Genomic DNA, 15046 nt, shown 5'->3' with positions numbered 1-15046 from the left:
TATTCGAATACACAAAGTATGTCATTGCAAAACAGGTAGTCAGGCAGAATCAGACCATAACATACAATGTTGCACATGAATCAGCAGTGTGCCCTTGTAGCAAAGAAGGCCAACTGCATCCTGGAGTGAGTCCATGGATGGGCTATTAAGATGGTCAGGATCTGGAAAACATGATATATAAGGAGAGGCTGAGAAAGCTGGGCCTGATCAGCCTGGAGAAGACAAAGCTAAGAGGAGACCTTGTTGCTGTCTCCAACTACCTGATCAGAAGATACAGAGAAGATGGAGTTAGAGTCTTCTCACAAGTGCACAGTGATAAGAGGTGAGGCAATGGACACAAGCTGGAACATGGGAAATTCTGATTAGATATTAGGAATTTTTTTTTTCCCATGAGAGTGGTTAGTACTGCAACAGGTTGCCCAGAGAAGTTGTGGAATCTCCATCCTTGGAGGTGTTCAAGGCACAACTGGACATGGCCCTGAGCAGCCTGATATAATTAGATCTGTTTTGAACAGGGAGTTGGTCTGGATGACCTCTGGAGGTACCTTCCAACTTAAATTACGATTCTATGACTCCATCAGCATACTACCATCAACTTTGTGATGATCACCTCAGTTAAAGAGTTAGCTAAATCTCCACCCCCTTTTTGGCTTTTCTGATTTTTCCTTCAAATGCCCAGCAGAATCTTTCTACATGGCCAGCAGAGGGATTTGGCCCTTCTATTCCCAACTGAGCCCTGTGCATCCACATCCTATATACTGTTGTTCCCACCCTCCTTGTTCAACTTCAAGTGTTCTTTGTCTGTTGGTCATTTTAGTGACTGGATAACCTGCTTAAAGCCAAAATACTGTTTAGAAATTTAGGCTTGACAAGTTATCACTTGCTAGTACCGTCAGTGCCCTTCATGCCCTTCATTCCAGGAGATGGGAGCATCCTTCAGTGTATAACGCATATTGCAGTGCCTCAGCACTGATCTTTCCCCTTAGTTCGAAAGTAGAACAACACTCAGCAACTTCCTCACTCTTTGTTAAATAATCCCAGGCAAATAGGAAATTTTTTGTGACAAGTACGATCAATACATGGCTTTCAACAGCAGCTTCCACATCAAGCTTATGTCACATGACTGGCTGTGCTAGAAACGGCCTGCTGAAAAATCTGAATTCATCATGTGAGAGGAAGCACAGTGCCAGAGGTTATGAGGACCATGTTGCTGGAATGTTGTGGGGTGCCTCTGCATGGTCTAGCCGCACACCACAAGGAAGAATGCCTTACACAGATTTTACTGTCCTTTCTAAACTAATCCAAGGCTCGTCCTCCTCTGTTCAGGTCTCCAAGGTATGTTGCTTGCAGTCCTTTACCAAAGATTTTGATATGTGTGTCATGTATTCAGACCACATCTATTTGTACCAAAAAAACCATAATCTTTGAGGCAGCCTTTTAGTACAGCATCAATCTGAGATGCCTAGGTAGTCAGAGTAACTTCAAATGGCTTTGGGGAGTGCAACACCTTCACCCACTTGTTCATGGTGACAGGGCTGCCATTACCATACCGCACACTTCAGGTCACAATCCAGCAGACCAAAGGTTTCACCTGTCTCACGAACATCTTTCTGCCACATGGTATCTTTGAACAATAATAGGAAAAAAGCTTATGCTGTAGAAAGTTGAAAGAGGTGTTCTATTGGCACCTCTGAAAGGTAATTCACATAACCAGCAATTTAATGCCAAAGGTGTTGGTTTAGTTAGTGTCGTATGTAAGCCCAGTCATTCTGTAAAATAACTAAAGATTTTAGTCATTTGTAAAATGTTTTTTTTCATTCCATAATGTTGTGAAATGAGTACGTTTCAGACATTTGCAAAATGACTGGTGCAAAATGACTAGACTGCGAAAACTGGCATTATTGGCTTCCTATCATACTGCTGCTGAGAATTCTGAAATCTTCCATTGGAAACAGTGACTCCAGTGACTTACATTAATGAAAAGAGGCAAAGGTTATCAGGAAAAGCTTTTGCCACGTTATCTTCCAGTTTCTCTTGAGTGTTCTGCACTTTGGACATACACATTTGCTGTCTTCCTCTTTGGGAAATTTCTCTGAGACAAATTTTTTCTTGGTAGACCACTTACTGCCCTTTTTTATTTCTTTTGATGTTTCATTTCCTTGGACAAACACATGGAGAAAGAAATATATTTCCCCTCTTCTCTTGGTGAAAGTCTTCCATACTTGTGATGGTGTTAGGCCATTTGCTACCCATAACATCTAATTGCAGAGGAATATGGGGGTAACGTCATATAGTAGGTATAGGAACTCTTTTATCTTCTGAATCAGTGTTTTTTTCTGTGGTGACTTGTGCGTTGATCTTGTTAGATCCCACAGACTGGTTTATTACCCTTGACATACAGAAGGCTCATTTCCATGTGGCAGTACTTCTGGCTCACAAAAAGTGTCTCTGTTTAATGGCAGAAAACAATCACTGTCAATTCACCGTGCTTTTATTTATTCTTGGTGATCACACAAGTGTTCACTGACATCCAGCATAGGCAACAGCTAGTCTTTGCCATCCAAGAGATTGAAGGGGTGCACATCTAGATCAGCTTAAAAAATGACAGGCATTTGCAGGGTAACAGAAGACATCCACTTCTAGGTTTGTCTCATGCGATTCCTGTTCAACGCCTGAACTCTCAAGATCCCCTGGACCTCCCGGTACTTCTCGTGGTGAGGAAGCCCCGTCTTTGCCGGCGCTGCCTGTGTTCCCCGTGCTGCCGAGCCTGCAAAACCCACACGCACAGCCCCGGGCTCCTGCTCTTTACGGCACATCCGTGCGGCCTTTCAGAAGTCGAAAACTAAGCTCGGCCAGCGTTAACAGAGACGCAGGGAAGCCCACCCGCGCGCCAAGCCCGCACCCCGCAGACGCCCCCCACCCGCTCCCAAAACCCGCCTCCCAACCGCCACTAACGGCCGCGCGCGCCCCTGCCCCTCCCCCGCGGTCGGGCGCCCGCACATCCTCGATCACTCCGCCCCGCTCCCCCGCGCGGCCCCGCCTCCTTGTTTACGCCGGGGCCCCGCCCCGCTGGGCGTTTCCTTCCTCCTCCAGTCAGCTGGCGGCACTGGTGACGTCAGGGGTTCCGGCCGCCGCTGGCGCGCGCGCGGCGCGAGGAGGGCCGCGGGGGGGAGGAGGGCGAGGTGAAGCGTTTCCGGGCGGGGCGGGCAGGAGGGAAGGGGGGGCGCCCCCAAAGATGGCGGACCAGATCCCGCTGCACCCGGTGCCGCGCAGCACCCAGCGCAGAGCGGCCTATTACACCAGCGCTCCCGCGGCGCAGCGCCACAACAGGTACGGGCAGGGCGGTGCGGCGCGGCGGCAGCCCCCTCCCCCGGCGGCGGGGGCGGCTCCTGCCCCGAGGGGCTCGGGGCGCCGCCGGGCTGTGGGGCGCGGAGGGAGGGAGGGAGGAAGGGGAAGGCCGAGATGGGGGCAGCGCGTCCCGCTGCTGCCGTCCCGTCGCCGGGGCGCTGCCGGCCCCCGGAGGAGGAGGAGGCGGCGGCGCCGGGCGCCCGGGGCCTGCCGCGCCGCCACCGCCCCGCCGGTGCGGCCTTCACACCTCGCCGCCGCCGCACCCCGCGGCGCCGCGTTTTCCTCCCCAGTGCTGTGTCTGCGCTGGGCTGCCGGCGTGAGGTGCCTTATTTGGGACGTTGTTAGTAAACGTGCCGTGAGATAGGTCTGTTAGCGTGTAAACCCCGAGCTTTCTTTAAGGTTAGAATTAAAATAACTCCAAATTTCTTCAGACTCTTTTTTTTTCGTTGTTGTTGGGGGGGGAAGTTAAGCTGCCAAGGAGCAATTTAAGGAAGCCAGTTTAAAGGCCTGCTGTCAAATTAAGTTTTCAAGTAAAGACTGAATGTTTGTTTGCTTCTTGTTATCCTAAATAACTTTTAGGAATCCTGTCATTGGGAGCAAGGAGAAAATACTCTCTGTAATTTTGATTTGTCCGTTGGACAGCACTCTTACAGTGGATGACATGATTATAGTTAATTGTCCGAGGATTTTTTTTCACCCTTCTTCTGTTTTTTATGGAATAATGATTGTGGGCACAAGGACTGGAGGGAGCAAGTGTTGTTTCCAAAGTAACCTGACTTTCTAAAAACAGAATTGTTACTACGGTTGTGTTAATTGAAATACAGAAATAAAGCAGTTTCATCATCAATAGAAAGTATTTATTTAATTGTCCGAATTGAATAACTGACAAAAAAGGCAGTTCTAAAACAGTGCAAAAATAGTTGGACGTAAACCATGTTGTCTTGATTCTTGTGCTAGAGATGATATTTTCAATTAACATATGGGAGCTTTTAGGACAGTCTGCCATAATAGTAGCTCTCCCCATGTCACTCATACTTGAATATCTGACAAATTGCAAAAGGTTTATTCTCTCTTTTGAGGTAGGGAGGTGTTGTTATTGTCCCCATTTCTCAGAGAACTGAGGAAGCTGTTGATGGAATCCGTAAGCCTCTCAGAAGAAGAGATGCTTCTGAGCATTTGGAAGAAAATAAAAAGGGAAGGGAAACAATTCTGTAGGCAAAAGCTTAGCCTGGAATGGCTGCAAAGGTACCAGGTCATTCTATTGTAGATTACCCAGTAGTGTTTTGGTACCTGGAAAAGATGCTGTAGACATCATGGGCCAAGTTCATGGATTAGGTAGATACATAGGTGTATTGAGAGTATGTTTGCAGGCAATAGTTACAGTTATTTCAACAAACTGTTTAAATTTGGCTTTATAGCAGATTTGTCAAGCTATAAGATCTGGCAAGGAAATACTGATTCATTATAGATTTGCTTCCTCCCCTCTGTCTTGTTTGACCAAGATCACTCTCTAAAGACTGTGGATTAAATTCCTTATTCAGATTTTAGGTAACATCTCTGAGTTGTGGTCTTTAATAAACTGTTCTACAAGTGCAGTTGATAATATGTAACTTACCAGTCTTTCACACAAATGATTATCTAAGTGGTTCATTACCTGTGTTCAACTATTAATAAAACCTTAACAACTTAACAGATATGTTTATTACTGATGGTACTGTATTTTGATCATGTGATTAATTAAAATGCTCATTTGGGCTGTGAGAATTAGAGCATATACAGACCTGTTCACCCACTTCAATTCTGTATATTTTTTAAGGTGGGTTGAGTAGGTTGGTCATTCTCCTTCACGAATGCCATGCCCTGGATTCATGAGAGCACCTGTTGTGTACTTCTTGGAAGGTGTCCCTATGGACCTGTAACTAAAGCATGGAAATGCTTTTGTAGATTCTACCACGGCTGACTTGCGTAAAGTCAAGGAGGAAGTATGGCAGAGCAGATAGTTGAAATACACCTCATAAGTCTCATAAGATGTCTAGAGACAAATACTGATTAAAATACAATAAAGTATTATCTCAGGGTTAATCCAGCGCTGTTGTTTCTGGGTCCACAGGAGTCTTTGATTTGCTGTGATCTCTTTCTTCAGTGAAGAATTTACAATGTGAATATTGCCTCTTGTGAAAGTCTTACACACAGATCCTAAACTTCAGTGTGGTAGTGTTTTTAACTTGGATTGATGGCCCTGCTACTGTGTAACTTCAGCTAATACAACTTGTCAGCTACTAAGTTTTAGTGGCCTCAACACACGTTTGTAGAGTGACTCCTTCCGCTTGAGCTAAGCGATTTGTAGGAGTCTTCTCCAGTGTTGCTCTGGTTAACTTTGCAGTGAGAACAAGGACTTTCCCATTTAGCATTTGTTCTTGCTGTACTTCTTATACTTGAGATTACTTTGGCTGATCATTAGCATATATTTAAAATCTGGAATATGTTTTTCCTACACACCTTTAAAAAAAAAAAAAAAAAAAAAAAAGCTTTGTGACTTTATACACTTCTGTAAAAGCTGTGAAATGTCCTGAGATGTACTTCATATATGAAGAATGACAATCTTAATGTATTTTATAGATTAACTTTGTTAATGCCTGATTAAAAATATATTAAATGTTATCTACAGTTAAATGAAAGCATACATACTGTTCAGCTTTTCTTTCTGATGAGTAAGGGTAATTTATTCCTTTTGCGGTAGAAATTTAGGTTTTTATATCTTCTTCCACCTTCTTTCTCTGCCCCAGATGGACAGAGAACTGTGTGTGTGATAAAGTCAGAAACTAGGGAAATCTATCTTAAAGGTTGTTCATATTCAAATTATTAAAAAACCTGGTTTTACTTAATGTGTATTCAACTTTGCTTTTCCTCCAAGCTTCTTAAAAACATTAGTGGATTGATGGATGTAACACTTTTGTTTTTTCTGTAGATAATATATCCTTCATTCCTTGCAGGAAAATGGTCACTGCTTTTTATTCATGCTATAAATAGAAAAGAGGACCAGAAAACCTCCAGGATCACATTAAATGTGCAGTGAGGCTAACACCTTTATTCTCATACGTTAGACTTGTATTCGTCAGCAGCAGCAGCAGCCCCAGAGTAAACAACAGCTAAACACAGGAAGGAGGTTAGCCATGCTGCAGGTGGTGTTGTCATGTAGGGTAGATAGAAGAAAAATGAGAAACTTGGTGGAATTTTGAAGCTGTTGAGGAGCTGACTGAGTTAATCAGTCATTAACCCTCATTTATCCATGAGCAAGTTATCGAGATTGTTCAGGTGTCCTGCACTTGCTGCTGTCTGCATATGATTGTATTTGGCCTAAAAGCGCTAACATGCAAGGTGCTGGGACTCTTGAGCTGGTACCAAAAATGAGGTCCTGCTAGTTGTGAGCAGTACTACATAAAATCAATTGTACTCCAGCTATTCACAAAGGCATGCCTGTGTTGTCGTGAAAAACACTCATTGCTGGAAGAAATCCTCTTACATTATTATGCATACCTGGATGGGTCACTCTGAAATTATGAGTAATACACTCAATATATTAGATCTTTGCAGTAGGGCAGATTGTGGAACAACCTGCTCTCTGTGATTTGCTCATTGATATGGCAACTGTGTTTTTAGGCAACCAACTATACTGTTATCTTTGAATCCTTATTCTTGTGTGTTGGTAGCATAAAAGACAAATGAAAATGAAGAAAGAACAAAATAGTAGGGTAATTTTTTTTTTTGTCCAGATAAATGCAGGATGTGTGTTGCTTAATGATGGGTGGACTGTACCATATTTAACACACAGTATGTATAATCAAAAAAAATTAATCTATTCCAGGCAAAAGGGAACATGAATCTCCTGCAGAACCCAAAGTTCACTGAGAAATCATGTAGTTCCCCTGATGCCTCCAAAAGTTGAACAAATTTTTGTATTACACAGATGATCTCATGTAGGGATTGATGTGCTAATATTTTTTGTTATACTATTAATAAAAGTTGGCCCTCGACATCTTGCAGTAGTCCTGGTTAGGATTTCTCAAGATGTTCTTGGTAGGTTTTACAGTGACCCACCTGAAAAGAGGCATACAGATGTCAACAGATAACACTAGATGCGTGTACAATAATTATAGGATTTGCATTAGTTTTTTGATTTTTGTCATTGTCTAAAGTGCGCTTTGTTCAAATACCTTTGGTAGCTGGTGCATGCTCTCAGGTTTTTTTTCCCCTTTCCACTGGAATTGTGTGTTCTAGTTCTGAACTACACTGTGATTTTCATTTTGGAAGGAAATGATGTTATTTTGTGCTGCAGTGACAAATTATATGCTAGTCTTTTTGTATTTTAAGTGTAAATAATTGAGAATAAAAACTTCCTCAAATAATCCGAGGTGGTGTTGTTGAGACCATCTAACAATCAAAGTTAATAGGCTCTAAGATCTGTTACAGAATCTGTTATAGAAAGCTCATAATTTATTCTGAAGTGTTTTGCTATAACTTTGTGGTTCTCAAAAACCTTGCAAAGTGGCCAGAATTGTGTAAAATACTGGAGGTTGATGTTTCAGAGTTCACCCGTCACATTGGCTGTATACTTTGTATTTCTTGCAGTTTTTCTAAAACATTGTTAATTCTTATGAATCCCTCTTTCTGGGTACTTCTGAATGTTTAGAAAGTAAGTTCTCAAAATCTTTGGGCAGATACAGGTTTTTACAGGTTTCATTTTGGTCTGCTGTTCTCCCCTCTACACTTGTTAGTTGAACAGCACTGCCAATTTCATCATGAAAGTGAATTTGAAAATGACAGTAAAGGAACTGAAGGAATTTTCCCTCTTTATAACTAATACTGGCATTCATTTGAATTTTAATATAGCTTCTGTGAGAAAGCATTCTAAAGACAGAACTAAATCTACTTTTGGATGTTTGTTTTAAAACTGCTGTTAAACATTAAGCTCTCTTGATGTCTTTCAACTATGTATTAAAAAAATTGTAACAAAAAGTAGTATTTGGAATGATCTAGTTTATGTTGACAGTATCTTGTTCTGCTGTTTGTTACAGTTTGCATTCTGTAAAAATCTGTGGAAAAGCTCTAACGCTGTCAGATGGATCAAATATCCTTAATTTTGTTGGAAATGAGTGTGACTGAGCAAAAATCAGTCCTAAAGGTGTTTCTGTTGTTTTAAGGGAGGCTAGGATGAACTGTGGCAGATTCTGTCTGAGCTGAATTATGGCTACTTCCAGAATGCTGCTATTGATCGCTTTAAACCACTGTTTCACCAGAAGCAATGAACTGCTTAGTCCAGGAATATAAACTATAAATGTGTATATTACTTTTTTGTAGAAATAGCATTGTTAAGGTACTACTCAGGGTGTGGTCACAGAAGTTCTTAAGAGATCAGCAACTGTATGAATGTACAGGAATTTAGGTACTGCTTGTTAATCTGCACACTAACACTTAGGGAGTAAGTTGACTTGTGTATTTTGTCTGGGAAAGCTCATAATGTCATCCCAGTTTCTATGATGCTTTCTTTAAATCAGAGCCACTGTCTTGTGTTCCCCCCACCAGTGACACATATACAGTACAGAACTGGCAGCTCGCATTTCTAAGCATACGTACCATTTCAGATTAGGCTAACCCACTTCTCTGTAGAACAGAATTTTTCTTTGCTTGAGGTATGAATTGAATATTGTGCTTCAACTCCAGGATATATTTGTAGTTCTTATAATACCAAAACTACAAATGTTAAAGGTTCAGCAGGTGCTTGCTAGAAGTGAAACAAACTGTAAACAACCAGAAGTAATATTCCTGATAAATATTTTGTATTATGGCTGCTAGTTGGTGTTGAAATGTATTGGAAATAAGAACACATTAAAATATACAGCTGTGTGTTATGCTGCTATATTCAAATAAATGTTCATTGAAATACACTTATGCCTTTTTCAGGATAAAGGGGAAAGGATTAAACATAATGCAAAGAAATCTCTGCAGAATTGTGGTCAGGAGAGTAGTCTGTCCTGTTATGCCATTCTTACAGAATAAGTCAGTCCCATATGTACTTTTTATAAGAGAACTGTTGGCCTACTAATTATTACAGACTTTAGCTGAAATTCAAAATGTTTACCTCCTTTGAAAAGCAAAACTTTAAGAGCTGCTTTTCTCTTTCCTGTTTTTTTTGGTTTTTTTTATTTCATTTCTTGAAATAAAGACGATTGACAGTTGTCTTTATTGCAGGGCAAAATGTCCTTCCTTGAATTATGATTTTTGGCAAAAGATTGACCATCACTGATTGGAACTGTGTAGCTCAGTCATTTTTAGGCTCTATTTCTGCCTGAGCTGCGCTTTCTTGTTTGTTTCTTCCAAAAGACTTGCCTGCTTGGCACCTTTGTACTTGGGAGGTTTTATTTGTGTTGTGCTGGTGGGGGGTCTACATTTTCTGGACTCTTGTAAATGATGAAGTACCACACCTCGTGGAAAAATGAGTTAACACTGAATGCTTTTAACTTTCTTCTCTCTATGTATTCTGTGTCCAATGCTTATGTATGTTCAGGTATTCACATTGCTGGATTGGGTGTTACTCTGCTTGCTCATTATTCTTACTTATCTTTATCTGAAACATTTTTAACATTAGAAAAAGACAGTTGAGAACTTATACCAGTATAGTTCGGATTGCTATTGCAGACAATGCTTTTCTCATCATGTATGCATGTGACCACATGTGCAGTAGAATAAACTTTGTAAATATACTTCTATGGTTGTTCATCTTTAATCTGTATCTTTACCCAATATTTGCATGCCTTCTTGGTTTATATATGTAGTATCTGAATACAGTGATTTGTGTTACTTGGACAGGCATTTGGATTGCTTAAGTAGAACAGGGAGAGAAAGGAATTGATTGGGCTGCAATGTCAATAACAATACCCAGTGACAGTAATAAATATTGCAGTTGTGATCAATGACTTACCAGAACTCTACTTTTAACCAGTAGGGTGAATGTGGATTTTGTTTCTTCAAGTTCTGTATGTGTATTTTGGTATTTCTAGTACCTATTAGTTATAGAGACAATACAGAGATTCACTTACCTTGTCATGAACTGAAAAAGTATGTTAGTGTGTATGTAGTGTTTTGAGGGGTCAGTGAAGGGAGGTGAGGAAGGGGTGGCTTTTTATCATGAAGACTTTGTTATGCAGATCTTCTGAATTTGCTTCATCCGTATATAGTTCTGGTAAGGAAATGAGCTAGGGAAGAGAGAAGGTAGATGGCATTCAGAGCGTTTGCTTTATTTAAGTGGCTGGTGGGACCTGTAGTTTTAGTATCTGTGATTTAAGCAGTTTTTGATAGGCTACTGTTGCAGGGGAGTTGCCTTGGTAATAATTATGTAGTATGCAGTTACACCTCAATCTCAACAGATGTGAGGATTTTTCTTTAGTTCTGCATGGCAGAAACTGCCATGGATATTATTATTGCATTTTACTTTTATTGTTGTAGTTGATCAAAAATGCTACCTTATGCTTTTCTAGAATATATCTCTCTATCACTCGTAAAAGGCTGAGAGCAATTTGATTTGTTGGGTCTTGTTGCAGTAAATATTTAAATTAATCTCAGTGACACACTCAATAATGTTTGTTCCCGTACAGTAGAAATACCTTTTCCTTCTTTTTTGTTGTCCAACAGACAAATGTGCACCTCAATGTGAGTGTTGTATTTGATGTTTAACGGTCCTATTATGCAAGGACACAAAAGCAAAGTTATCTGTTAAAACCTGATATAAATATTCAGCTTTACAAATGCTCGGCTTCCTTAAAAGCTATCCAAATGTATATTGCATTGTTAGAACTATTGGAGTATTGTGATTGGTTTCTTCTTCCACATGTAGATCTGACAGGCTTGTCCCTGATAATGTGTGCAAATGTATGACAGTGTTGAATTTTGTGTATGGGCATATATATATATGTGTGTATGTCTGTATTTTATTAGGCCAGGACTTGGAGTCAGCAACTTCCTAAGTAATAATGATGAAAGGTGCACTTTGCAGCTTGACTTATGGCTGCAAAGTCAATATACTTAATTTTTAACAACTTCTGAATGGATTAGCCGAAAATGTTACAGATCCTTGTTAAGAGTTGTTTGTGAGGGCAGCTGTTCTCCATTTCTAGAAGGGCTAACCCTCAGTCAAGTACAGAGATCTGTTTAAAAAGAAGTGTTTTATAATAATGCTAAGGTTGCAAGACTGGAGGAGTTTTTTTTTTAAAAAAAAATGCTAGTTAGGAAAGCTAGTCAGTTTTTCTTCAACTAAGGTTTTTTTTTTTTTTTGATGAATGCAATTGTCTTCTGGTAACTAAAATCAGAATTGTTGCTTGACTAAAGCAAAACTTTTCTTTGGTGGCTAGTGTTCACCTAAAACTTTCATCTGATAACTGTTTTTCTGAAATTTCAAATCTCTCTGCGAAAAGAACTGAACATCAAATTTCCATCTTTAAGAATGCCATTTTCATTTAAAAATGTTTTAGAAGAGAAACAGTGAAAAGTTGTAATCAGTTGCAAAAATACATGAAATAGCTTTTCTGTGTGTTGGAAGAAGAGATTAAAGGAGAACTATTCTTTAAATTTCACACATTTATCTGTAGAAGCTGCTTCCCTTCTCCACTTGCATTGTAAGTAAACTAGGAACAACATTAATGCCCTATACTTAAGCTAGATTTACTGCAGTGTAAGTCAGAGATGGGAGGTGTTTGAAATTGTAGGGAAGAAGTAATTTCTGATCTTTAGAAATGCAGCATGTTCTCTGAAAGAATTAAATATTTAAAATTTAATTTCTCATGTAGCTTCTAGCAAAGAAATCTGTATTATGGAGACACTGGGTGTTTGGATAAGAGAAGCATTTGTAGAGCAGTTCTATGAAAATAAGTTGTACACGTGTAAGCATGGTTATGGATGAAGGTATATTTCCTGCTGCTGTGCAAAAAAATTTTTTTTTTTAGTCACAGGGCAGGATCTGAACAATTACGGCAGTGATATGTTCAGCCCACAGCAGTTGCTCCTTTCTTACTCTTTGTATAAATATGCTTCTCCCTTTCTTCCTTTTTCCTCTTGCTGCACCTCCCCAGTTTAGCAGTTGCCTGTTCCCTGATCCTCCGACTGGAGGAGGTGTTTGTGCAGAATAAATCTTGGAGCACAGAACTACAGGAGGCAGAGCAGGCTGTAGCTGAGAGACTGTGCTGCTGCCTCCCTGTCTTCTCCCGCCCGACCAGGAGTGGCGAGAACCCTGTGGCTGGCAGCAGCCAGGGAGCCGAATCGCCCGTGCCCAGCAGGAAGGGCCGTGGTCACAGTAGCGAGTGGTGGCAGCTCAGCTGTGGTAACTGTGGACTGTGACAGCTTTTCTTCTCCGTGCTCAGCTGGAACCTTTCCACTGCTGCCTCCATCCTGTGCTACCGTTCATCCCCTGGCCAGCTCCCGTCTGCAGTCCCTGCATGGATCCATGGCTGTGTGCTCCTTTTCCCTCCCTTGCTAGGTTTGAGAAGTACTGCTTTAAGACATGAGCTTTGGGTTTTTTTTTTTCTCCTTCTGAATTATCCTATACAGCGCAAGTGATAGGAGACAAGGAGATCTATTTTATTGTCTGCTTGTTAATCAAGAACTGCCTTTAGTGTTTGTGCAGTGTCTACCAGGTCTTTTCTGGGTCTTTTAAGCAGGCAGATAGAAAAATCCACTGTAAATACTGCCTCTGCATTTGTCAGAAAAATGTGTAATGATCCAGAAAAATATGTAATGGTGACTGCCTCCCCACCCACCTCGCACCTTCTTCCTGCATCCTTGCATGTTCCTCGTCAAGCCCAATGGCAAGTTTGTAGAAAATAGAAGTAGTTTTGGAGCTATGTGGATAGCCAGATTAGATTTAAATGAGTTAAAATGGGTTCCATTCTCAGTCATGGGGCACGTGGAGCTCTTGACACATCTACTCTGGCAAGCAGCCCTGAAAATGGAATGATATACGAACAGGTGACTCGAGGTATAATTTTCACAGCAGATGTTTATATCAAAAATTGATTTAAAAATATTTATTGTACATGGTTTCCTTTCACTTAAATCTGTTTAAATGATATTCCGAACAGTAGCCCGGTTTTGTTGAAAGTTGTTTAATGTTCTTTTTTCCTTAGGAAACCATACTTTTGTCAAGATAGTTGTCTTCATACCTGATTTAATAGCACCCATGCTGTGAGTTTTGATGTCTTCGCTCTGGCTTCTTTATTCGTATTGCTTTCAGTTCTTCCTTATTTTAATAAAAGTTTCTAGGATTATACTTAATTGATTTGTCACTCAAGGAAAATCCACACTTCAAGCAATTAAGTGTGGAAAAATACTAGGTAACAAAGACATAAAGATTTTTGTACTTATCCTAGTTATGAAAAATCCATTATTCATTATCATACTGTTTTTAAATACTGAAGTACAATTTTCCAACACAATAGGAAAATTGCTTTTGAAACGGAATAAATTGCTTGCCAGTTCAGAGGCTGTATTTTGAAGCCAGGATTACAAACATGATGTGCTTATGCTCATTATCTTCACTACTTGATGAAGCTGCATATTTAAAAGTGCAAAGCTAGATCCTGATTGTTTATAATATAATGGTACAAAACACTTAAAGCAACTATGATTAGGACATCAATGTACTTGCAAATATTACCAGATTTACAAGAGAAGTTTTAAATATTAAGCATGTCTGTAAATGTGTTCATTGCCCAGTTTTGCATCTTTCCCATGATTCTCTTACATTAATGTGTTCCTTCAAGAGAAGCTTTAACTATGTTTGCTTTGTTACCTATATATATAAAGCAAATTATTTTATGAATCAGACGCATTTTCTTCACAAACCGATTTTTTCCTTAAGTTTAACTTTATACAAAAGTAAAAGGGGTCTATCAGTTTGCAATATGTTGCTGTATATTCTGGTAACAGCTGGCAGATTGTGGTTTCATTGGATCATGTTACAAATACAGTATTAATTGATTGAATGTCTAACAGCAGTATACAATGTAACAAAAAGCTCTATATTAAAGCAAGTAAATGTAATGATATAGTTTGCAAACTTAACCAGGACAGATTATGAAAGCATTGAAAGTGAACCTGTTTGAACACAGGCCTGTCTTGCTGAACCTCTTAGCATAATGTCTTAGCTATTTTATAAGCAGTAGTTTTATCATTGTGTGTGATGTCTGAGTGTTAAACTTGTTCTAATTTGAGAGTAATCCATATTGTTTTATGTTATATATGTATAAAGCTGTAATAATACTTGCCTTGTTTTGAGAAGTTGCTTTTGTATAGCGTTCTTAAGGAATCATTTATAGTAGTGAAAATGGAAAATGTACTGGCAGATTGCCATTTTAAGCTAAGTCTCAGATGCAGCTTTTTACAGTCGACACTGTTGTAGTTCAGGTTTGTAATATTTGTTCTAAACTTTCTTTTCCTTTTTGAAGTGGGTAGTGGTAACAGTAGTTAATTCTGAAAGCATTTTCCATTATAAATGCTTTATTTTTGCATAAATAACTTTCTGGGAACTCAACTTCGAACAAATCTATGCGGTTTTTTAAATTTGAAACACTTTTGCTGTGTTTTCTGCTTTGTTACTGTGCTCGTGCATTATTTGAAACAAATGAAGAGTGTTTTTTTTCTTTTTTCTTTA

General features: G+C 39.8%; 1 protein-coding gene across 2 annotated transcripts in view; it reads left to right on the top strand.

Annotated features, from left to right (window-relative positions):
- Positions 1–3195: 3195 nt before the first annotated feature.
- The window catches only part of ATP9B (ATPase phospholipid transporting 9B (putative)), a 177416-nt gene continuing 165565 nt past the window's right edge, over positions 3196–15046 (top strand). Inside the window, exon 1 of one of the 2 annotated variants that reach the window (XM_067290950.1) lies at positions 3196–3330. In XM_067290950.1, coding sequence (XP_067147051.1) covers positions 3236–3330 — 95 coding nt within the window. In that variant the 5' untranslated portion in view covers positions 3196–3235. The remainder of the gene's footprint in view (positions 3331–15046) is intronic. The other variant, XM_067290949.1, reaches the window with a different exon arrangement.

Source organism: Apteryx mantelli, chromosome 2 (genome assembly GCF_036417845.1).
Source record: "Apteryx mantelli isolate bAptMan1 chromosome 2, bAptMan1.hap1, whole genome shotgun sequence".
NCBI lineage: Eukaryota > Metazoa > Chordata > Aves > Apterygiformes > Apterygidae > Apteryx > Apteryx mantelli.
The sequence above is the reverse complement of the archived record's forward strand: the minus strand, read 5'-3'. Positions and strand labels throughout refer to the sequence as shown.